A 25,274-nucleotide genomic window follows, 5' to 3' on the forward strand; every position below is an offset into this window, starting at 1 on the left:
CCTTAGCAAGGCAGAGACCTCATTGACCATTGGGAAAAATTACATGAGGAAAAAAAAAAAAAAGGAATTAGTATAAATTGAATGTATTACTTAATTTGGTCTTCCTCATCCAAGAGTCTAAAATGCACATTGCTCAGCTAATAAGAAAATAATTATGATTTAACAAAGCCATCAAAAAAACAAACAAACAAAAACACAAAGCAAAATACCTAACGCCCAAACAACCTTTCCATAAAACCCTACCAGACTGGAAATTACCGTTCTTGTTAAAGAAGTACAAGCTCTCACCTGCTGGTATTTTCTCAGCTCTGCTTTGATTGGTACTGGAATTTTATAGTTTTCCAGTTTTTTTCCATCTAACAATTGTTCCAGAAAGTGGCGTTCTTTAGCTTTCATTCGAATTAATTCTTCAGACATGTTTGGCGGATCTGGTATACCAGCCTAAAATAGCATTTTTAAAGCAGCAGTGTTAGGGCCATGGTACTTAACTCTCACACTGATGAAATAAAACCTCATACTAGCTTGGATATTTTAAATAAACAGATGGCAAACATCTGCAATCTTCTCAACTTTATATAAAATAAATCCAGGGAATTTTACAGCTCAGCAAAAGAAATTAAGTATTAAAAGCTAAGTGACAAACAAGAACAAGCATCTGCTAAAAGGAAGCCAACATATGTAAATAAAAAGAAAGGATAAAGAAAATTAAAGCAAGCACATCAACTTTGTTTATAAAACTCTACAATTACTGAACTTTTTTTCTGAGGTTAAATTAAGATTCCTCAAGTCAAATATCTCCCCATAAAAAAATGTACTTCCATATTTTACTCACTGCTCTGTTTCTGATTTCAACCCCTTACAGTTATTAATTTAAATTCCTTCTTTGGCCTCACATTTAAAATTATTAGCATTCAGAAGACTGCCCCTCAAAACATACCAGTATTTTCTCTCATTATTAATCTACTTCACATGACTAAGCTTGTATACTTAACACACAACATCTGATATCGAATCTCCTTATCTATCAATCAATTCATATTAAGGAAGTTCTTTATTTAAGTAAGTAATAAAACAAGTGTTCTACATTTTGAAGAGTTGCTTACTAAATTAACACAGCTTTAAAAAATGTAACCTACATGTATTCCAAAGTACAAGGATATGAAGAGAACTGTGTGCTGGAATGAACAGCAGCACACCAGTCAGATTGTTTCCCTAGAAATTCAGTTCTGCTGTGCTCATTTTCAATTTGAACATTTCAGTGTAAGCATACAGAAAGTGCTCCTTCCAAGGCAGTTGCTTATTATCAGATTTTAAAGGTTCTATTACACTAAATTAAAAATCAAGACAATAACACATCCTAAACCTATTAAGCTAGTAATATTTTTACATTTTAAAAAGGGCATATGAATTCTCAACTGTCTTCTGTTACCATCTGGTGGTGAAAATCAGTTACTTGGAAGCCTTGAAGTGCAATATTAAAACATGTTGGAGGTTTCAAGCTGCAGGAAGAGTGATAAACAGAAACAAATCTGTACTGCTTAATCACCACTGGATAATATTCATGATCTTGCCAGAAGCTGTGGAATTTGTTTTCTGAGTTTAGAAGAGCATCTTTGTTTCAGAGGGGATGGAATTATGTAGTTCAGCATGTCTGGTATGATGCTATATTTTTGGTTCTACGAGAAAAACAATGTTGATAACACACTGACGTTTACAGTTGCTGCTAAGCAGTGTTGTACAGAGCCAAGACCATCCCAGGGAGCTGGTAGAGAACAGAATTAGGACAGCTGACTTAAACTGGCCAAAGGGATATTCCATACCATCTGACATAGCGTGGAGAGTTTTGAAGAGGGTGAGAGTCCATCTGTGTCTTCCCTTGTTCGTGGGGCTAGCTGGGCATTGGTCAGGAGGTGGTGAGCAATTGCTTGTGCGTTACATATTTCATACATTCATTTATGTACACCTTCATATACATATACACCTTCATATATATATATACATGAACGTGTATAGTACATTCACATATATATATACACAAATGCATATATATATATATAAATGTGTACAGCATACGTATATAACATATACACACACATCTATAGTCATAACTATTATCCCTTTTTCTCTAGTAAATAGTTTTTACCTCAACCCATGATTCTACTTATTATTATTATTTTTTTTTTTTAATTCTCTCCCACATCACCCTGGCAGTCACCATACCCAGGAGAACAAACATACAACTTCTAAGCTGCTTTACACACCAAATTAACATATGCACTTTAACTTTGTGTACACAGTTGAACTAAACTTCCTATAAAGACAATTTTTATTTTAACACTGATTTATGAAATGCTAGCAAAGGGTTTCACTTTTCTCATTTTACATTATAAAGAATAAATCATCAGTTGCCTGATCTGGACTGAATTTCTAAAAGACAGTTATTTATTCAGCATTTAATGATCCAGAGGCTTGGGCTTTGTAGCTGATGTGAAGACAAAACGGTTCATATTCTCATTATACTTAGAACTTCAACTTACCTCAAGAGGCATTAGTCTAATTAGTGTTGCGAAGCACTGAGTAGCCATGAAACGTACACTGTCTGTCTGATCGCTCATTCTACCCAGAACTGGAACTACCAGAAGAACAATGTATGGAACAATACCTACATCGAGCTGTTCCATTACACCTGAATCATCTATTAAGGAAATAGTGTTTACACGTTCAGCATTATCTGACATTATCCACCTGGCAGTTTCACATACAAGTTATTAATACATTATTCAAATGAACAAGATTTCTACTAACAAAGGAATGAAAAAAAGTTGTCTGATCTACCCACTGATCACTTAGGGCCAACCCAGTGAATTCCACTACTTTGTGCATTTTGGTAACATTAAACATTAACTTCCTTATTATTTTTCAGTTTAGTTCATTTTTTTAAGCTTGTTCCCGGACAGTAATGTGGGTTTCCACATTCAGCATTCTTTAGAATATTGAACTGCTTCCACCAAAACTTCACTTGATAAATAATGAAGACTAATAGTAATAGAAACTAAAAATAACAAAGAATAAATAATGGAAATAAAGTTCTTATATTTGTTATCTACAGGAGACAATAACTTAACATTCTACCTCAGTCCCCTTCTCATTATTTTTAGGCAATGGTTTTTGTTCCTCCAAATTTTGCAGCTGAAGAGAGGCTTCTGCATTTTTGAGTACTCAATCAAGGATACATGCAAGCGCTTCAATTGCGCCTTCTTGTTTGGTGTTGTCATCTATTGCTCCCAGCCATGGTAGAACTTGCTCTAGAAATATATTCATTGTTTCCATGGTAGCTATTTTGCTCATAACACCTACACAGCGAGCAGCCATGTGTCTCACTGCAGTGCTAGGATGTTGAAGGCACATACAAAGATGAGGCAAATGCTCAATTAACTGAATAGAGGATAGGGGAGAAAAAAAAAAAAAGAAAAAAGGAGGTTACTATGACCTATTAGAAAAATATTGAATTAAAGTAAAAAATGTTTAAACCATTGTTGCATCCAAAAAGTGGAGTGCTTAAATTGGTTTCTTCACATGACCTCACTGTGCAGAACTGAAAAATTTTTTCAGAAGAAAAATACAATTCAGCTTTCAACAATTATTATTCCCTACTGCAATGAACATTCAGAATAACAAAATATTTATTACTTTAGTAAAAGTGCAAGTTAAAATAAAACTTAAATAAAAGACATGTTTAACCCTGGAAAAAATACAGTACTAAGCACTCAGAACTTTTTATAAAGAATCATTATAGATTACAGATGCAGATTAACAAGTCCTTCCAGCCTGCAAATTTGTCCCAGGCTGGTCCCATTTAGTAAACCTGTCCCATTTTAGAAAAACCCAAAAAGAAGCTGTACAAAACAAAGATCTAAAATGGTGTCAATGAACAGACTGAAGTGCTTCATACAAAAAGCTGTTTTTGAACTTCATTACCAGAGGATGAAGCTGAATATCCATTGAGGCTGCTGTTATTTCAAAAACCTGTAAAGAGTTTACCAACTCCTGGGCAGGAGCATCTCCTTTTTCCAGCAAAGACTTTCGATCTGTTAAAAACAGAAAAGGAGTTCAATAACATGATTAACATGCTGTCCCCATCCTTCTGGTCCCCCAACTCTAATTTTAAGTATAATTACCAAAATTATTTATGTGAATGTTGTTCCTTAATGAACCAACCATAGCATCCCAGAGATGAGGCAATCCCTTTGCCATTTCAGCACCAAAATGTTTAGCTATTGTAGATAAGGCAAATTCAGCTCCTCTTCTCTGAACAACATATGGTTTCTGAGCCTGGAATTGAAGAATTTTTAATGAAGTAGTGAGAACAGGATTAAGCTTAATTTACTAAACAAATGTAAACGAGGATGAAAACAAAGTTTCTGTGTTTTGTGAACAGACATACATAATATTCTATAGAAGTGCTGTCAGATTACTAATATAAGGTCAACTTATAGAAAGGTTATTTTCACATTCAGAAGTTGTATGAAAACTTGCTGTGCAGGCACTAAACTGTAAGATTACTTTGTTATTTATGTTAGACAACAACAAAAAAAACTCACAAAGCAAAACCATCACTCACAACTACAGTTTATTTCTCTGAATGATGATTATTTTTAAGGAGGCTCCCATCATTACCTAGGCATCTGATTTTGATGGTGGCTACTTCACACACATCTGCGTGTTTGTTTTTTTCTTTACAAATTATTTATTATTTTTTCAGGTTAAAAAAAGGCAAATCTTACGTAGCAGCTTATTTTCTATAAATTTGGGAATGTGGCTTTTACTGATAGGGCGTTTTAGCACTAAGTTTTCCAATTGGTTCCAATTTTAGAGCTAAAGGTATTGCCAATATAGAGGACACCAGTAACAGCAACGTGTCAGCACAACTTTCCAAAAGCAGTACTATATTTGTTATTAAGCCCTTCTCCTGCTCCCACCCTCTTCAGAGAGTGAAACTGTTATAAACACTAACAATTAAAAATAAAATCCACAGTGCTGTTCAGTGAGCACAGTTCTGACAAGCATCACATTAAATACTTTGGTAGCTTTTTAAGAATAAAAGGATAACAAAAAAGGTTTAGCACATCAAGCGTGGAAGTCAGGTGTACATCCTAAATGCAGATGAATTTTAAATAGTTTTTCATGCTTCAGAGTTTCCGTTGTGTATCAAAACTCAATGTAAGTAACAGGACACAGTCACAGCTCAGTTTAGGAAAATCCATTTGCATGGATTTATATTGAGACACTGATATCCTGTGCCAAATGTAAGGTTTTTCAGAAGAATTAATTTGCTTAACAACACGCAGAAGATTTAAGATGTTATCACCATCATTAATTAACATAGGCTGCTTGTCTCACAGAATCATATTTTGACTTAATTCTCTTGGGGTAAGGATCCTGGGCAACCTTTTTGTAGCACTGTTGATTTCAGTGTGTTCAAACCAATAAAGAGGAGGACTGAGCATACAAATTATAAACGCAAATTTTTCAACTTTACCTCATCAAGTTCTGTAGGAATGCTTCCACTGCTGCCAGTGGGGAGGTCTGCAATTGGGGCTTTGGGAGCTTTAGGAGCAGGACCTCTTCGACTTGTGATGGCAAAAGCAGCTTTCTGGTGTCTGTACAGTGTAATTATTCCCCTGTGCTTAGTAACTGTATGATGCATCCCATCTTTGTCAGAGTTGGGTCCTAAGGGAGAAGAGAGAATAGCTGGAAACAATTCAAGCTGTGGTTTAAAACATAGGTGGAAGTGATAGCCGCTTACAAATCATCTGCAGATCTCAAAGTGCTTTGAAAACCGTGGGTAAGTGTCACTGCTCTCAGGAATGGAAATAAGTATAGAGAAGAGTTACTTTGTTAAGAGTGTATTAGAGACTTGGCAAGGAAATCTAAAGTGCACTGCTAGATTAACTCTCATTCAACAAGAAAATCAAGTAAAAACCAGCATAATGTCCTAAAGACTAAAACTTTTTACCCTTTGAAAATAGTTTGAGAATTTTATCATGAAACAAAGAGCAGATGAGTATCTTTGAATTTCTTGATATTTCTACTTAGGCTAATCATCTTAATTTGTGATTAAATACGAATGTATTATTCTACTCTGAGATGAAGGAGAACACATTAGAAAGGAAGTAAAATCTCTAATGGCCAAACCTGAAAGTTGGCTGAATATTTTATAGATAGCAAGGTTTCAATTTGCACTGCTCATTAAATCCACACATTTTTAGCACTGGACAGTCACTTTAAGAAACTCCATGTCCACAGCAAGCACAATATTTTTTGTTAACTTCAAACACTGCCCTCATCTGTTGTCACCTTACAATTAGTCTACAGAACGTAACACAAATCAGACTTTTCCCCTTTCTTTCTGACAAGCTACTTCCTGGTTTCAAAACTGATTCCATTTCAATGAAAAGTTTCATGACATGGATTAGAAATTGATAGTGATAGGCAAATAACAGTAAGTAACTAAAAACTGGAACTAAGTTATATTACATTAATCTACACACCGTGTGGAACTGCAAGATACCTGAATGAAGTAATTACTAATATATAAAAGATTGTTGCTGGCATTTTAATATACTGAAAGCAAGATTCACTCAAGTATTACAAATACAAATTTTAGCAGTTCAGAGATAAGCACAGATCCTAGCAGTTCTACATAGCATACCTTTTGAATTTTCATTGCCACTCTGAGGCTGTGCAGGACACGCTGCTAATGGGGTGAGATGTGGGTCCACACAGAGGGAGTTGCAGAGATTTTTTATTATCTTGGAGTTGGGACAAGGAGACCTTGTTGTACACTGCTGAAGTAATTTTGCTATGCATGAAGCCACATAGTTTTGTACTAGCGTATTCTCCTCTTTTCTGATAGCTTCCATTAAAGGCTTTATAACAGGATTTAATTTTTCTGGCAGTTGCTGCAAATTCACAACTGCACACGCAGCAAAAGTATGGACTCGCAGATGCAGCACTTGCCACTCTTGATTTGTTTCTGTAACAGTCATTTGGACTTGCTGTCGTTTACTATCCAACTGTTGCAGAATTTCAGGATTCAGAGTAAAAGATGATGTCACTTCATTAAAAACAGAAGTAACCTAGTGAAGAAGAAGTTACAAATCATTTTATTTACTATAAAAAGGGAACAAATGCTGAACAACGTGGTTTTAGTGGCAGAACATGAGCCACTTCCAACATTCCATAGAAACCTCCATTTTTACCAGCAAATTACAGGAAGCGCTCCGAAACAGGCTCTGGAATCTTGAACTCCAGGTTAAGTGGAAAATTAGGCATATTAAGAGCATTTTAGTTCTGTAGTCCCAAATCTAGAAGAATTTAGATACTTCCCAAAAGATATCCTATGTTCACCAAACATATCCAGATATTTTAAGTCTACCTATAAGAAATCATAAGATACGAGTGAAGGAGTACATTACAAATACAATAGGCCAGAAAGGACGTGCAGGGTTCTGTGCATGAGCAAGTTCTATGATTTTCTTTTGAGATAGTGCAGGCTGATGTAAAATTTAAGGAAAAAGTCAACACAACATAAAGCTGGCAGCACTTGTGATATTTCCCATTTCCCCCCCCAAACCGCCAACTACTGCTGCTTAAATTTGTCACAGAAAACAGACTGCAAGCTACAAGAAATCATGGGAACACTGACCTTATTTTACAGATAGGATACATGACTCTGAAGTAGGTGAAAAATGTACATGAAAAACGGTAACTTTTGAGAGAGTGAAGGTGTTTTGGTGCTTTTTTGTGCTATTCTTATGCGCTTATTGAATTTATTTGCTTTTTACTTTTAAATGTTCCAGTCTTTCAACAATGAAGCGATACACATATGTCAAGTACTACACATGACCTTGATTAAGGGAATGACCAAGGGATGCAGAAATTGTATATAGGTAGAAGCAAAGCATTTTTACATCTAATGCATGGAGAACCATTCTACAAAAAGAGTATGATGTATTTTTAGAGGTGAAGATAGCCACAAAAGAAAGCAAATAGTTGTGGCATGCATCTTATGAAATCTTAAATTCAAAATGGGTATCTTTTGCGTAAGCATGCAACAGTCAAGCAACTGTATTACTAGACTGAAGAGTAAAAACTTGAGTTATATGAAAACTCCTTTAATCAGACAAAAGCTCTTATGATTCTGTCTAGCTTTTCCTTGGGAATCTAATCAATTTAGACTGGCTGCCAAAATCCCTTCAACCCCTATATGCAATCTTCTATAACTTTAAGGATATGTTGAGATTTCCAAGTTAAGCTACCACTAAAATATTACCATCTTAGACTCCGAATATTCAACATCTTTCTATTGTCTAATGGTGGCCATAGTGACACAAATCCAAACCTCCTCGTTCTTCTCAGCATACCTACACACCTCCTCTACACCAGTCACCTTTAATTTAAAGGTCTCACATAGAAAAGATCCCATCTTTTACACAGAATATTTTTTTAGAAAGCTCTTTGCATGAACTTACACATTTATTTGCAAGTCTTTTGATGGTTGTCTGAAGCATTTGCACTTGCATTCTTTTTTTCTTCTGCGTAGATTTCAGTAGTGCATCTACCACCAGGAATCAGAACAGTGAAAATTTTTTTTCTCTGCTAAGCACTTAGATTGGATTCTACTTCATTTTTTAAACAGTTGGTAAACATCATGGAGGGAGGTGGTGTGTGTATCTGTTACGCACCTCATGTCAAAGTATAAAGCTATCGCATGATTTCTGGGAGTTGCTGTCTGTGTAATAACTGCTGAATATGTATTGCAAGACAAGAACAGATCTGAATGAAGGGCAGGCATGCCTCTACTTACCAGATCATTGGCTTGATCTATTGTAAATACACTGCAGTTTATTCTGTTTCCAATGTCAATGTGCGCATCAGCTAACAATGAAATAAGCTGTTTACATTCATTCTGCATTCGTGTAAAAGGAACAGCAATTTCATCATAATAGAGGTGTTCAGAAAGCACCCCAAGTAAACAAGGTTGCACGCAAATCGCCACAGTTCTACATTCCTGTAAAAGAAAAGACAAAACACATAATTTGTATTTTTGAGTCATCAAGATTTCTTCTGTTCAGTTTTGAGTAATGAACAACAGAATCCAAATACAGAAGTTTAGGTACCAGAGAGCCCGTTAACATTTTAAACTCAAAACATTAAAGATTATGAACAAAATGTTCAGTCTGTCACTAAGAACTGGAATGACAGTAGAACACAGGGAACATGTTTATGCTAAAAGCAAAGTTGACACAGACAACATGCATCTTGAATAGATCAGTTTGTAGAAGAAATGTGAATGCATTTACTGATTCACAGTTCTGACAGTTGGCATTTAACTACTTGAATAGCATAATTTACTCCCCCATTGTCTAGCTATCAAGATTTTGGTATTTTAGCTTATCTACTGAAATTTTATTTCAAGCTGAAGTAGCAGATGATGAGCTATGGATTAAGTTAGTAAGTCAAATTTATTTTTGCTGCAGAAACATCCTACCTTTTGCAAGGCTGCCCACTCACAGATTACTAATGCAACACTAATCCTCTGCAAGGCAGATTTAGAATTCAAGTGGAAGAGCAGTAGCTGAGCTAATGATTCAGCTGGCTTTATTTCTTGAGTAACAGTATTTACACCGGGGTCACAAATACAACAACAAAGTGCTCCCAGCAACCTGACAAAAGGAGAAAGAACATTTGCTTCAGTGTTATGATCACTTGTCAATTAATGATTCAAACTGAAGATGACAAAGCACTTTACATAATTAGATTTTAACAGAAACACTTTAACAAAAAAGATAAGCTGCTTGTAAATATTTTTTCAGTTTTCCAGTAAACTGACTTTGCTGCCATCATCCGAGCTCGCATGACAACGTAATCCCTGGTTGCCGGATCTTCTGCAATGCTGTCTGCCCCAGCAATATATTCCTGAATTACTTCCTTGTTCTGGGTTTGACCTTGACGCAGTTTAGCAGCTGCCTTTTCCTAAGGAATGAAATTGAGAGAGGTTTAAAATAAATGTGTTTATAATAGAAGAGACGAATTTATATTCCATAACATTTCCAGTAACCATCTTTCCCTGAAAAAACTGGACTAACTCAAAATGTTTCTTTGATGGCAGACTCGTGAAAGCAGTTACCCATTCCAAGCCACCTCTCCAGTAATTCTCTATAGTGCAATTAAATGAAAGATATGGTTCCTTCACCTGAATATTAACTCTCAACATGTAGCTGAAAAAATTTCATTTTCAGTGAACACAAAGGAAAAATTAAATCTCTTCCAGAATCTTCAGAAATAAATTACTGTTTTTAGACTTGGTGCAATCCTACAACCAGATTCTGAGGAAATCGCTGCAGATACATAGAACCTCATAAATACTTGTGAAATACTAGATGCACATTGAGCATATACATGATAATACTCTGAATTCCAGCAGATAACTTCAGAAGAACTATTTTTCTCTACAGAATTGAGGTCTACAAGATAAGCAATATTTACCATTGTGAAACGCAATACTACTCCCTGTTAACACTTTCAGAACATGGCCATTACTGTAGCAGCTAATTACTTCCCTACTTTCCCCACAACACTTACCGAGATCATATTTCACTTACTTTTGATCTGGTTTTTACTTCTAGCAACATATTTAAATCAATTGGCAAATGAGATGGCTGCATCATTAAGCAGAGCCAAGCTCCCATCCATGGACAAGCAGCTGCAACCACATACTGAACAGATGCTTTGTTTAGCAGTTCCAGCCATACCTGGGGAAAGAAACAGGGTAAATCATGATTTATATGTGTTTTCACATAAAATCACATATGTAGAAACTATCCTGTTTCTTTTCAGTCTGTATTAATGCATCACATGGGCAGACTACAAAATGTGACACAAACAGATTATTCTTTATTGGTGCTAAAGCACAGAGGATATGAAGACATGAATACACAAACAGTATAAATCTAACTCACAAATACCTTATGAATAAGATCCAGAATTTCTTGGTTGCTTTCTAAGATACAGAACTGAAATATATGTCTCAACATGTCTTGCAGAATTGGAGTTAGCCACGTTGAAGAGCTCTGAAACAAGAATTATCACGATTGAAAAGATTCCAATATTCATCATAACAAAATGCTAGTAACTCCAATTCTCACCTGGTCTTGGGTAGAGAGCAGTGTGAATAATGTTTCCAGTGCTGCTTTTCGTACAGAGGATATAGTATGATGCAAGAACGGCCACACACGTGGGACCAACACTGTGAGCGACTGCTGAATACTTGTACATGAAGGGGTGATGGAGAGGCAGTGAGAAGAGGAAAAAATGAAAACAGTTAATTTTGTTTTATTCAGAAGAAAGAGACTAGCATATATTGGGTGATTTCAAGTGAAGGATCATATTACTACAACTTAAACATTTATAAATAATTTGAGTCAGGATCATTATTTTTCATGACAATACTGTTTTTTTCCTTATAGTATGAAGTGCTAGTTGATTTAAGCATGTATTTTTACTGTGTTGTTTCCTAAATTCTTCTTTCTCCTTTGTTACTTTGGAATTTATTATTAGGTATGAGTTACAATCCAAGCTTGTTTTTATTTATTATGCATGAACTTGGACGTCAACTGCTACTACATGATGAATTACAGATGGGGTTGCTGGTGGCAGAACTGCATTCTTAATTTTGTATTTGTGCTGAAACCAGCTTTGGCAGTGACAATCATTCAGAATGTGAAAGGCAAGGTGTGTTAAGCATAGCAGCTGTGAGTTTACCGTGTGTACGATGAAAGAACACGCTAACATGCATCCTTTACTTTGAAAATCCTGAATAGACAGAAGCTCAACACCGTCTTCAAACTTAAAGAAGGATTTGTTTTCCTGTTCTAAAAAGCTAACAATTACTGCTTTTAGCAATTACAAACTTATATTTTGAAAATAAAAAAAAGGCCTTTTAATACTAAGAGTTAGTAAGGAAGGAAAAAACTTGTCTTTGAAGAAGGGACAAACGTTATTCACTGCCATACATAATGAGAAATACTTAACATCTCCCCTTCGCTTTCTTCAGTGAATGTTCCAGTAACTTTATATGGCAATTTTTTCTCCTCTTTTTCATTTTGGAACAGAAATGTTTACCCACCACTTTATCTACCTTTATCAGTCACAGAATGACTGGTTGTACTATTGATTCAAGTTTTCATGTTCACACTTACTTTGAACTGTTTCCATAGTCAAGCTTTAACATCCAACAGTAATGTTATAATTGCTGTTTTGATGTAAATAGTTTGCATGCTTGTTTGGAATTTGTCAACGAGGAGCAGATAAGAAATTGTGGAAAGAATCACCATTTAAGTGCAGCTAATACATTTTACAAAATACCCAATACAATCAGTGGAGTTAGAAGCAGAGAAGCAAAAGACACATATAAACAACATCTACCTTTTAATTATTTTTGGGCCCACTACTAATGAAATGAAACTGGGAGCACTGTCCTAACCTTCCCTTTGAGGAAAAGCAAGAGTAAAATTAAAATACTGATTTAAATTAAGTATCTCCTTGGCATGTGATTTGAGCGCTATTTTGATTATTCCTATCTGAAAATAACTTGTGATTCATATTAAATAATGAAGTAATACAAATTAAAAAGTTACCTGCATTTGCGGACCTGAGGATAAGTCAGAAGAGAAGAAAGAAGGATCATGATACTGTTTGTCGAAGCTGTCAAGTCGTCCAACTCGAGGAGCGCGTCCCATAACGTATTAAGAATGAAAGGCACCTAGGACAAATAAACAGAAAAGGTTGTCAGACTGAAAGAGAAGATATTCACGTGCTAACTGTTATGTGTTACTTACTTTGCTCAGAATTTTGGATCAGAATTGATGGAAAACAGCTCAGTTACCTTCTGAGACTGAAGGTGGACCAGGCTTTCCACTACTGGTACTAAAGATGCTGCAGCAACAGCTCGGACATCATCATCCAAATCTTGGAGACCTTCAACTATTGCAGGCAACACTTTAGGCAATAATGTATCAATCATGTCCTGCCAAAAAGAGCAGAAGTATTTTTAAACTTAAACACAGCACACACCAAACAACTAAAAGGTATTTGTTATATAACAAGAGGCTACAAGTCCAATAATGTAATCTAAATATTAAAAGGTACCATTCATTAAGTAAAACCTAGGTTATAAATTTAAACATTAATTTAGCTCGGGTTTTGAATAAACAAGAACCCAATGTTTGCAGAATAATAACATGAGCTAAACTAAACCTCTCGCAGCACACAGCTTTGTAAACCTCACGCCTGAAAATATCAAAGCTAAAAAGGCACAGCCTCTATTTATAATTTTTTTGCAAGTAACTGTTAATGAGGTTACAATTGTACGACACTGCAAAACACCTGCTGATTTCTGCAGCCTGAATAATAAAGTTGCAGTCATACATCTTAACCCACATGAGATGCAGTGCAAGCAAGGTTCGTTTTCTCATATCTATCTGTTGTTCCAGCACATCCTCATCTTTGAGCAGAGCTTTCTGCTCCAAAGCTTGCTACAGTTTGTCTTGAGAGTTATTACCTGACGCACTGCCAAAGCATACTTAATTCCTAGGAGTCCACCATGTCTCACTTCCCATTGCTCCTGTGTAAGCAGCTTCAGGAGAACATCCACAGTTTTATGAACTCCAGTCTCGTTCATATGCTTTAGTACCACTCCCAAAGTCTGAGCACAAGTTTCACGTACTGGTGCTACCACCTAGGTGATGAAAGAGGCATTTCATTATGAACTTTGACTTATAAATTAATGAGTAGAATCTGACGAGCAAAATTGTTATACAAGGTGAAATATGTTTATCTGCTACTTTGTAGTAAGCATCTGTGAGCAGTTAGAGCAAGCACATGCAGTAGCACTGCACAAAGTGTAACGAATCTGCTGCAGTATCATCTCCTGCACAAGTCTGCTGATCTACCTGTTCACTCAGACAACTTACTTCATCTGAAACAAAGTCTCCAAATCTGTCTAATGCAAACACACAAAGAAGTCTAATAACCAAGTCTTCCAGCCACTCCTGATGCTGCTGAATCATCTGTAAAAGGAAAAAAATGAATATCTGGTCTGTATTTATTCATAAGGGATTTCCAACATTCTCGTGTTTGCTAAATTTATATTTGAAAAGGTATCACAATGTATGTTTAAATTGACTGAATGCAGTCATCTTGCACAATTAAGGCAGAAGAGTCAACACTGATTTAGCTCTGACCTGGCTTATCGCAAACATCACAATGGTACACATAGTACTTTCATCAAAAGGCTCCAAAGCATCATGTAAAGTACACCGACGACTTTATTCCTACGCAGCATGCAAAAGTAAAGTCACTCAATCTATCGTAATGTCGCTGTGTTCTAGGCAAATTACAGTGTGTTTGAAGAGTATTCAGAAATGAACACGAACTATGATGCAGTGCACTTCTCAGTCAAGTCTCCTCCAGATTTAGGTAATTACATCAAGCTTGTTTTGAGGCTCTAGCATCTTGTTAGAGTTCCAACAGCTTTGCGACTCTGAACCCCAGAGGAGAAACCCCGTAAAAGGAACTACTCACTACTACTCTGACACATCTTTCGCACCTCCACTGTTCATCTACTAGATTACCATTTCTCTTAAAAATTACGGGAGCTTCTGCTTTCTCTGTGCATAATGTATACTGAAGTAATACTGATCTACATGTGATATATATATCTCGCTATTCTTCAGCACTCTCTAAACCACAAGCTCTCTCTGCTGCTGTTACTGCCCTATCAATGTGAATGAGACTCACTGTTACTAATAAGCAAATCACTCTTAAGAAATACATTTTTTTAAATTTTCCTTTAAAATACATGGGAAGTATGTAAATACTTTTGTGTGTTTAATCAGTTGAGGTGGTGATTTGATCCAGATTGTTTTGAGTTGAAAGACCTCATGGTTTGTATTCCCTCAAAATGACCAATCTTCTGCAACGCTTAAGCATTTCAAGAAGTCAGTTTACTAAATCCAATTCAAGAAAGCTACATATTAAATTTACATGACCAGAAACTCACCTCTTCTAATGAGCTGTCTCCCATTTTACCACCACTTTTACCATGAGCTTTGAGTATCTCTCTCAGTCCAGTACCTGCACCATGTCGAACCTAGAAAAGTGAAATAAAATGTCAATTTCAGAAGATTTAGGAACAGAAGATTTTTAAAAAAAAAAAAAAAAAAAAAAAAAGCTCCACAGTGCAACTGGTTACACTAGGTAATTCAAACTTTTTTTTTCCCCTAATAGAGATATATGCAATGCCATAGAGTTAGTGGTACTTCATAGACTTGTGGACAAGAGTAGCATTTTATTAGATAAAATTAGATTGTTTTAGAACAGGGTAGTATTTATTAAATATTTGTCAGTTTATGGATAGAAGCAAGTAAGAATTGTTTCTGTTTTCTATCAGAAAAAATGCTGTTATCGTATTTGCACAAATGTACCCAACAAGGCACTTGCTACTATGTTATAAAACACTAATTTTTGGAGAAAGATCAACAATTACAAATACAGTCACCTCATATGAATCTCAGGTACTATATAAAACACTCTAGTTAGCTTCTAGATCACTGCAGTTTTTGGCTTTGGAGGAACTGAGTGACACAAGGAGCTGCTCAAAGATAAACCATTTTTACTAAGCTTCTAAGCTAAAGGAAAGCAGTGCTCTTAGTAGACTTCATATTTCTTATAAACTGATCCCCTCAGTGGATATTTTGGGATCCACAACACAAATTTCTGAGAATTACTGTTCAGCTTAGCTTGTAAACCTACCTTGCTTGGCCAAACATTAAGAGAAAAGTGAACAAATGTGGCAAAGCAAATTATGGCAACGTATATGCACCCACCAAATATAAAGAGTTGAATGTAGAAAGAGCTTTGGAGATTACAGAATACCAGCAGAAAGGTATGCTATGGCAATACCTGTTTCTCATACTTTTGATCCCTAGCTAGCTACAACTGGATAACCAAGAAAAACTAGCACAACAGCTGCACAAAAAGTTACAAAAGCAAAAATTTGAGCCTGGTTTTCACTGAGAGGCCTTTGCACAGGTTAGAGCAGAATCTACTGTGTTATTTTTATAAAGAGCACCTAATATACATGCTTGTTGATAGTATATTTCACGACAGTCACAACGAGAGCCAAGTGGCTGGTAGATTCTCCAAGTTATCTGAGAATTTTACGTGAAATATAAACAGAAATATGTACACCTCAAGGGCTGCTGGTGAAATCTGTAAGCCAGTAAAAAACAGCCAGAAAGCATAGTCTTAAAATCTTAAGTGTTCATTATACACCAATCACTTGTGTATACACTTGTTTACACTAGTTTTTACAAGCCAAAAGAACACTTTGTTGAGAATTTAACTTCTCAGCTTCTGAAAATAAAGAACAGCAGCAAGAAAGAAATGCATCAAGGAAATAGCAGTAGTAGGATTCAGCACATCCGACTTCAGCTGCTTATAAGCTAGACAAGCAGTCTGAACAAGTCATCCAGACTGCCTATAAACATGGCAAGAATATGCCAGAGGGCAATTTAAAAACATGCATTTTGAGATAGCTTAACCTGTTCTTCCATTGAGAACATATCATAAAAGTGAATCTGTAATGATCTACTTCCTTGTTTCAGGTCTGCACAGCCCATATCAAATGTACTAAGATGGCTATGAGAGTGTCTGTATTTCAGAAAACAAGTGGACTTCTGTTTCAGCTGTAAACAGTCTGCCCTGAAATAAAATGAGGCTTATTAGTTTAGATACAGTGATGTGCCACATGGATGTAGTTAACCTTTTTCTCAGGGCCCAAAATACTCATGCTGGCTGTGGATGATCTATCTCTGCTTTTCCAAGATTGAGGTCAGCATGGGCACAGCCAACCTGATATTGGTGAAACAGTGATACAGATAACACCTAAGAATATTACAGTTGGTGATAACATTTGAACTTTCAGAAAGGTAATTTTCTTTTTACAAAATTGAGGTTAGTTCACAGTAGCTATTCCCATCTTCTGCTCAAGAAAGAAAACCCTTTGTCAGTTACTTCATATTTTTGCTTGGAATTAATATGAAAGTTTGTGGAAAACAGTACAGGGATTGAGTAAATGTGTGAGCGTAACAACTGAATTTTGGAAATAAGCAGTCTCGAATACATAGTTTTTGTAGTTGGAACTTAATGTACTTCTTAAAAAAAAAAAAAAAAAAAAGTAAATTGCTTCTCATAAATGAAGAGGACAATGATTTGTAGCCTATCCACTGTTAAGGTGATTTCTCCCCTCTTCTAGATGAGAGTTAGATGGATATGCTACTGTTGTCAGCAGCACTTGCACACTATTCCTCAAAGTCTTGATAAGCCTGCTTTAATTACTTGATGTTGTTTTGCTCAAATTTCAATACTTCCGAAATTCTCATTTCATTTCCCTTTAAGTAAGTCTTAAAAAATGCTTAAGAAACTCTGTAAGACCAGGCTGGTCTCAACTACGTAATCTATATTTATGATTCATGTAAGTTTTGCTACCAAGCAAAATGCTCAAGTCCTAAGCATAGAATTTCTATGTCTAATTTCTAAGTCTACCTCTTATCAAGCTCATATAGCTACACCATAGATACTGTGTGCGTCTTACCTCCCAGGAAGGGTTAAAGAGATCATTGCACACCTCTTCACAAAAACTTTCCAGAGGCCATTCATTTGCCTAAATTCATAATAAATAGTTAAGTAAGTTAGTGATTCTTTAAATTTATGCATTGTCTTTGAAAAGCAAAATAGGCAAATCCCAGTTTGAAATTAGATAATGTAATTGGATCAATTAATCAAGCAATAAGCACCAACTCTTCAGTACACATTCTGCATTACTGAAAATAAGAAGCATATCTGTTATTCTAGAATTTCTTATAAGAAGGCTGACGTGGCAGTGGAAAAAAAAAATTCTGATACTAACATTAGGAAGTTTACAGCATCATAAGGACAAAGCAATTGGAAGGCTAGCAACCAGCAGCACCTCAATTTACAGTTGTCATTTGGTTATTAAGCTTTCATAAATTCATTTTCCAATCACTGTTTCACAAATAAGAATTCAACTACTAAGCTATGTTAAGAAAAACTTATTTTGAATTTAGTCAAGATAAAGTCACTGAAAAATAAACTTCTATGCAGTACTTGTATTCCTGTATAGCATTTCTTAAAATTTTTCAGCTTTTCATTCAATTGAAGCAAATGTATTTGCTACTAAATATAGAATCTAATTCTAAATCATGCCTAATTAAAGTCAAAAGATTAAATAAAATGTACATGAACATTTAGATCAAATTATGTATAGCTCAGTGTAATCTTCTATCCAAACATTTAGCATTTGACAGTTTAATACCCAGGTCCAACACCTGTAATCCACCTATTCAGGTTCACCTGGGTCGCAAACTAATACAGATGGATTAAATGTGTCTTCCTCTCAATGCTGCATACAGCTTGAAGCCCATTTGCTACACTACATACTAAGGGAAGCTGTCAACGTCATTCTTTCCTCTCACTCATTATCCTAAAATGACCTTATAGTTTGTGAGCATAAAGAATTTTTATTTTGTTACTCTGCTAAGCAACTGATCATTTTCACTAACAGCAGAACAGAGCATCATACCTCTTCTGAAGCATTTTCTACCAATGTTTTTGAGTCTGTGGCAGGTTGGTTGATGACAACACTTGCAACTTTCCTTCTCTTTTCTTCTGGTTCCCCATCCGTGCTATCATTGCTGAGAAGGAACAAGTATAAGTTTATAGACTGAAAGTATGCTGTATGAAAAGCAATTACTTCTACAGCTGAAGTCTCAGACACAGTCAAGCGTGGAAAGAATATGAACAAAAAAGTGTAACGCCTTCTGAAACATGCAAAATATGTACAAAGTTGCAGGTAACAGAATTGAGCCGGGAGGCCAAATTAAAATCTTTCTCAGCTTTACCCAAGAAATACAGAGATTCTTTAAATAAACCAAGGAAAAATAATTCTGCTTACTGCTCTTTATAAATACGGTAGGTACGATAACATGTCACTAAACGCCTGTGACAAGGAACATGCCATCATACACGGGAAAGTCGTATCTAATATTTTTACTGTATTAATTCCCCCATTTTCTTGTACTATTCTCAGTGTGCATTTAACAACAAGGACAAACCAGACATTTTAAACTGCAGCATGCCATTATTTCAAGATTTCAAGCCAGGTTTATAATAGTCTACCAGGAATAAGCACAGCAGCACCTTGCTTCTATCAATAAAATTAGCATGTAGAAGTTTAAGAGGCAAAGACTGTAGGAAGTTTTTCAACAGATCAATCAAATCACAATTCAAGCGTAACAGAAAAAGAGAGCAAAACAGTTTACTGTTATACCTCTTCTCGTTAGCTTCCACTGCATCTCTAGATCTTTGCTTTGCAAACAGCTTAGCCATTCTTTTGGCTTTATTCTTTTGTCTGCTGCTCATACCAGCTCTAAATTCTGAGTCAATTAACTCAGCGGCCTGAAGAGTCTGAAAGAGAAGCCATTCATTGTCAGCTCGTCTTACAACAAAGGTCCTGAAAAATCCCCAAACCCACATTGTTCTCAACTTCCCCAATTCTCCTTTAACTGAAACTCAGAGCAGCAGTTTGACATCAAATAATCCTAATGTGGAAGTATGGGGTTTAAGGGTTCAAGAAGCCAAAGCATATCATATTAGAAGTTGATCATGTTTAAAATATAAAAATGTTTTAACTGTGGAAGCTGAAATAAAGCAAACCCACTGTATTATTCTTTGCAGTGAAACAGCCCGAGGTTTTACCTACAGGTTGTTTGTTTACTAGTGAAACTGAAGAAGGAGAATAGTCCAGATCTTCATCATTGAACAGATCTTCCGTATTCATCCCAATTGCAGCACCCATATCTAAGCCAAGCTTCTTCTGTAACAGTTTCCTCTGTCGTGCTATCCGCTCTTTGGGATCAATTTCACCTTCAAAAAGTTTTTCAGAAAGGCAGATGTGTCAGATTTCCAACCAGATCTGTTAGTGAAGTCTTGCTCAGTGAAATAGCATAAAAACAGAAGTCACGGAACTAATCTAAACTGTATTTAGATAATATATCAATAAAACATTTTAAACCCAATCATACTGATTCCTAGGAAGAACCTTCTGATGTTAAAGCTACAGAACTACTTCAAGTGATTTTTGAACAGAAAATAGCTCCCATGCAATTCATCAAATTACATTTGGTCCACAGACAATAACAAAAAGAAAACAGCTTCTGAGAAAAAAAAAGAAGTTTTTTAGGAAATTGCACTTTGAAAAACATTAATGCTAAAATTAAATATAAATCCAGGAACTGATTTGAGAGCCTGCAATGCGTTAATCAGCATGTGCATCTCTGTGGAATGCTGTTCTTCAGGGTTGATTTTTCTTTTCTGCTTTATTTTGTTTCCTCAAAAGTTTTTCTTTTTTCTCCTGAAAGCAATGGACCCTGAAGCATAAGCACGATGTTCCCAGGGTGCTGGAGTCTGTTAAAAATCCAATCCTTAAGTCTTCATGTGTCAAGCAAGGCACACTTAGAAACTTAATTGAAACTACCTCAAGAACACTGAATCCTAAATATTTGCATTACTTAACATCTAGAAGACTTTAGAGTTTGTATAGAATTAACCTTCCAAATTAGTTTGCTTTGTATCCATTCATGCTGCCACCTGCTTGAAAAGGAAAGCTGCTACAAAACCCAGAACAGAAAGCAACCTTTATGAATTTTCCTGTCAGTTAAAAAAACATCAACTAAAGCAATTTTAAGTTACTTTAAGTCATTTTTAAAGATATTTTATATCAATTTCTTAATTTTTCATTTTCAATATTATTTACCATGTCATGTGATTATAAGGCAGCAGGATAAATAACATATCTGTGAAAAACCAAACTGTCCTATTCGATCAGTTTGATTACTTAACAAGTAGGTACACTGCACAGATTGCAGCATGCACAGGGGTAAGTAACTGACAGCTCTGCAGCCAGTCTGCCTTCCTATCTATGGCACCACTTCAGGTGGTGCAGAAACTGGAATCTGGACTGGAAATAGGAAAGTACAGTAAAAATACGTATGTATGTATAGAATCATAGAATGGTTTAGGTGGGAAAGGACCTTTAAGATCATCTCATTCTAGCCTGCTACTACCGGCAGGGACACCTCCCTCTAGACCAGGTTGCTCAAAGCCACATCCAGCCTGCTTTGAATGCTTCCAGGGAGGGGCATTCACAACGTTAGTGGACAACGTATCATACATATCTTCAAAATAATTTTATGGCCCTTTACAGATGTAAACTAATTCTCAGCTAAAAAGCTGCAGAAAGTTGTCAGACAATTCACTTGAAACAAAAGGTATCACAAAGTTACTAAACACATATTCCACATTTCTTACCCATACTCTGATGGAAAAGCAGCAAGAAGATCTCTAACAGAAGCCTTAAGTTAACTGATACTAGATAATTTCACTTGTTCCATACTCACTGCAGAGAAATATTATTATCCCTCTTTTCCACTAGGAGACCATGAAAACACTGATGTCTGTATAAACATTTAAGTGCCACAACAGTGTAAATCATAAGACCACCTGGATCATACTATGGTATTTAACAATTCTGAAATAGCACTGAATATTTGAAATATTTGACCTTCTGACCTCAACAGTGTTTTGTGAAGTCTCTCCTATATTTCAAATCTTAATGCTTTTCAGTTAGTCACATCCTACAAGCTATACTGAGAGCACTGTTTTAGCAAGGAACAAGAGATCATATCTCCTGAAGCTAAAAAAAATAATAATAATAATAATAATGCCACAGAAATGCTAGGAATCCGCTCTCCTCTCCCCCCTACATGTACATTAATTCTAGTGAGAGGAAACAATACACACACACCCTCTATAAAAACTAGTATATATAAAAAATAATTCAAGAAAGACAGTACAAACCAGTTATGTTAGAGCAGATTTTCTTCCTTGTATTTCCCCAGCATTCTGAGAAACCATGGATGAGTAGACTTAAAAGACAGCTACAACAAGCCTGTTCAGACCAACGTTTTCTAGCTTGCAAGTACAACATAGAGATATACCTGATTTATCATCCTGGACTTCAAATTCTGCACCAGCAGATCCAAGGAGAGATGCACCGTGTTTTAACAAGCGGCATATATCAAATCTGTCAAAACGCAACCGGTCTGTTGAAGGTGAATCTTCCATAGGACTTTCTGATCCTGGTTCTAAACAAACATTGAAAATAACATTAAGGAAAACGTGATGAAGACTGTTCTCAAAATTTTGGCAGAATAAGATAACAGTCAGAGAGGAAGAAATAATTTCACTCCCCATAAGAACTATCAGGTATACAGCATTTTCATTCACAAAACAAAGACTCCATTTCATAAACACAAATTTTAGTGTTTCTCCCTTTCTGAGTTTAGCTTTTTAAAATCTTGGACAATGACAGACACAGGATTTTCCACGTTCACATAAGGCCACCTTCAGTTTGAGATGCACATGGCTCACGCGTAGTTCAAGCCTAAGTATCATGCCAGCTCTGCCTCACGTAACCAAGCAGGCATCCCCGATAAGGGAGCAGGAGAGCAGACAAGCTGCAGATACTTGTCCAGTTCAACGGTGATAAGATGGTTGATCCTCATAAGGTGTCTTATCATTTCCTGGTCATGAATTCATTTCCGAAGTATTCCCTTGCCTCAAAACTTCAGTACTCATGCCTCGTGGCTTCCAGTCATGCATAACTTAGTGTCCATTCCTACACAGTCTGGTGTGCTCACATCCTGAATTAAATCAGCACTACAAATACCACTATTGCCTACAAGAAATGCAGCTTTTATTTTGGTAATTTGTCTCTTGCTTACTTACGAAAGTTTGTTCATTTACAGTAGAATAAATTTAATTGCATATTAAGCACCATACAAAATGAGTAATACCTACATTTCTTCAGACCTGAAGCAGGTAACATTTCATTATATATATATACACACATGGCAGAGTCTATAAATAAAGCTACTACGTATACAGATATACCAGGACAGAGTCAGCATAGCTCCTGAAAAAACCCTCTCATTAACATGATTATCAACATCCTTAAAGAGCTCTAATATGCAGATAGAGGAGATCTATGGTACTATGAAATCCTACAAGGACTCTTAAGAACAACAAGATAGCAGATAAAGTGCAACATTAAGAACTTAAGCTGTGACTACACAACACAGATGTGAGACCTGGCAGTTAACAGTGAACGAAGATTTTGGAGGCACTTGCTAGATTTCTGTAATTATCAGCTTATGAGGCAGTGACAGAATTGCCAACTGGGTACTGGGCTTCATCAGAAAGGACACTGAAAACATGACAAAGCACATCATTTTGCCACTACACATAAATACCAATACTCTAGAGATGCGAGTATACTATGGACAGGTGTGTGCATCTCAAGGAGAACACAAGTAAGAAAAAGCACTGAAATTTACAAATAAAGCTGTCTAAAAGATAAAGCAACTGTCTTCTGAGAAGAAACTGAAGACAGAGCAACTTCTCAAGGTGCAGAGAAGAAAACTGTTGAAGGAGTGCAAATATAGCAAACGTTTATAAAAATAACAAATGCAGTGAATAAAGCAAGTGCAGAAACTGCTTAGCAGATTCTATAGTAATGGAATAAGGAGGCACTGAATGCAAATAATGTGAGAGCAGCTCAAAGCACATAGGAATTTTGTTACAATGGAAGCAATGTCCCTAATACAACAACTCCAGATACAAAGTAAGCACAGATGGCAACAAGATGCCATGTCACCTCTCAGAAAGGTGCTTTCAGAAACTGCAAAATATGACAAAATTGACTGGTTAATGAAGTTTTCCTGTTTCACCAGTTAATCACAAGAATCACAAGAATCACAAGGTTGGAAACGACCTATAAGATCATCCAGTCCAACCGTCTCCTCATCACCATTGCCACCACTAGTACTAAACCATATCACGCAATATTATTCCTCTTATATCACGCAATAATATTCCTCTTAATTATATGGAGTCAAGCATTTTGAGGGTACAGAGCAGAAACACATGAATCTTAGAAGAAGCAAAGGTCATGCACAGTGCTGTAACTGAATATGAACATCTCGAGCTAAAGAGGTAACTACAGCCCATGAATACAAAATAAAAAAGCAGGTTCATCTTAAACAGAATTGCACAGCTGCCTTAAGACTTTTTATATCACAGTCAGTTTGCATCACTATACATAATTCATTTATGAAGCACCTTGCTTTGATCTTGGAGTTGGATTCCACTCAGGTACATTTTTCACTATTGCTTCAACAGCCTGGCCAGCTGCAATACGGGTATCCCAATTTGTGCTTCTTAAATACACTAACACCTTGAAAGAGAAATTAACAAATAAATTACATTTTGTTAAAAAAAAAACAAACATACTTTTAGAGCATCTATCAGTTATTACACTCTGGTATAACACTTTTACTGCTGTAGATCAAGACAAGATTCAAAACAATTACAACAAAGGGCAAAAAAAGCCTCACCAAACAAACCATAAGCGACCTTCGCTGTATCGTTCACACTGCTTAGCAGAGCCCTTGCCATAGCCAGCCCTTAAGAACTTGCAAGTTGCCTTCAGTTGGATCAGCCAAAGTTAGCCTTGTTTTATACTATGTAGACTTCCCTTTATACAATGTACCTCCAGCTACCAAACAAGGCTTGAAACTTTTTTTCTTTCTAAAATTGTTCCAAGAAGAACAATAGACTTCAAAATTTTACCAAAGAAGACCAAGATGGATCACCAGCTACAACATATGCTCCTCTACAGTGATTTCCCTTCATGCCTCAAAACTGGAAGAATTATTTCTTTCACTGATGGTAGTTTGATATTCATGATTCTCTGACCGTTCCGTTGGTACCATAAATTGTGGTGAGAGCACCTGTTCAATAAAAGCAGAACTGAGGCCGCTCAGCCATCTCCAGCTGCCAGAAACAAGACTATTTTTGGTGTTTTTACTGGACTTGGCCAGACTGCAGTCTCAAACTAATGGGAACCTGTTTCCATTTTCCAGCCTTTTTAAAGACATGCAGCTTCCTATAATATCAATCCTGTACCACACAAGCAACAGTCTTTGAAAGCAGCCGCAAAACATTTAAAG

General features: G+C 36.1%; 1 protein-coding gene across 2 annotated transcripts in view; it reads right to left on the reverse strand.

Moving 5' to 3' along the window:
- BTAF1 (B-TFIID TATA-box binding protein associated factor 1) overlaps nucleotides 1–25,274 on the reverse strand; it is a 42,962-nt gene that overhangs the window by 8,892 nt on the left and 8,796 nt on the right. For both annotated transcript variants that reach the window (XM_042862974.1, XM_042862975.1), the window contains exons 3-26: nucleotides 24,385–24,499; nucleotides 22,203–22,349; nucleotides 19,907–20,070; nucleotides 19,475–19,611; nucleotides 18,728–18,839; nucleotides 17,720–17,788; nucleotides 15,125–15,214; nucleotides 14,037–14,132; nucleotides 13,625–13,801; nucleotides 12,950–13,090; nucleotides 12,702–12,826; nucleotides 11,211–11,331; nucleotides 11,031–11,135; nucleotides 10,668–10,817; nucleotides 9,896–10,038; nucleotides 9,554–9,728; nucleotides 8,870–9,073; nucleotides 6,713–7,139; nucleotides 5,540–5,730; nucleotides 4,179–4,332; nucleotides 3,979–4,088; nucleotides 3,234–3,435; nucleotides 2,538–2,686; nucleotides 289–441 (exon numbers count right to left, since the gene is read on the reverse strand). In XM_042862974.1, coding sequence (XP_042718908.1) covers nucleotides 289–441; nucleotides 2,538–2,686; nucleotides 3,234–3,435; nucleotides 3,979–4,088; nucleotides 4,179–4,332; nucleotides 5,540–5,730; nucleotides 6,713–7,139; nucleotides 8,870–9,073; nucleotides 9,554–9,728; nucleotides 9,896–10,038; nucleotides 10,668–10,817; nucleotides 11,031–11,135; nucleotides 11,211–11,331; nucleotides 12,702–12,826; nucleotides 12,950–13,090; nucleotides 13,625–13,801; nucleotides 14,037–14,132; nucleotides 15,125–15,214; nucleotides 17,720–17,788; nucleotides 18,728–18,839; nucleotides 19,475–19,611; nucleotides 19,907–20,070; nucleotides 22,203–22,349; nucleotides 24,385–24,499 — 3,657 coding nt within the window. The remainder of the gene's footprint in view (nucleotides 1–288; nucleotides 442–2,537; nucleotides 2,687–3,233; nucleotides 3,436–3,978; nucleotides 4,089–4,178; nucleotides 4,333–5,539; nucleotides 5,731–6,712; nucleotides 7,140–8,869; nucleotides 9,074–9,553; nucleotides 9,729–9,895; nucleotides 10,039–10,667; nucleotides 10,818–11,030; nucleotides 11,136–11,210; nucleotides 11,332–12,701; nucleotides 12,827–12,949; nucleotides 13,091–13,624; nucleotides 13,802–14,036; nucleotides 14,133–15,124; nucleotides 15,215–17,719; nucleotides 17,789–18,727; nucleotides 18,840–19,474; nucleotides 19,612–19,906; nucleotides 20,071–22,202; nucleotides 22,350–24,384; nucleotides 24,500–25,274) is intronic.

This window comes from Lagopus leucura, unplaced genomic scaffold (assembly GCF_019238085.1).
Source record: "Lagopus leucura isolate 7727_CA_CO unplaced genomic scaffold, USGS_WTPT01 Super-Scaffold_739, whole genome shotgun sequence".
NCBI lineage: Eukaryota > Metazoa > Chordata > Aves > Galliformes > Phasianidae > Lagopus > Lagopus leucura.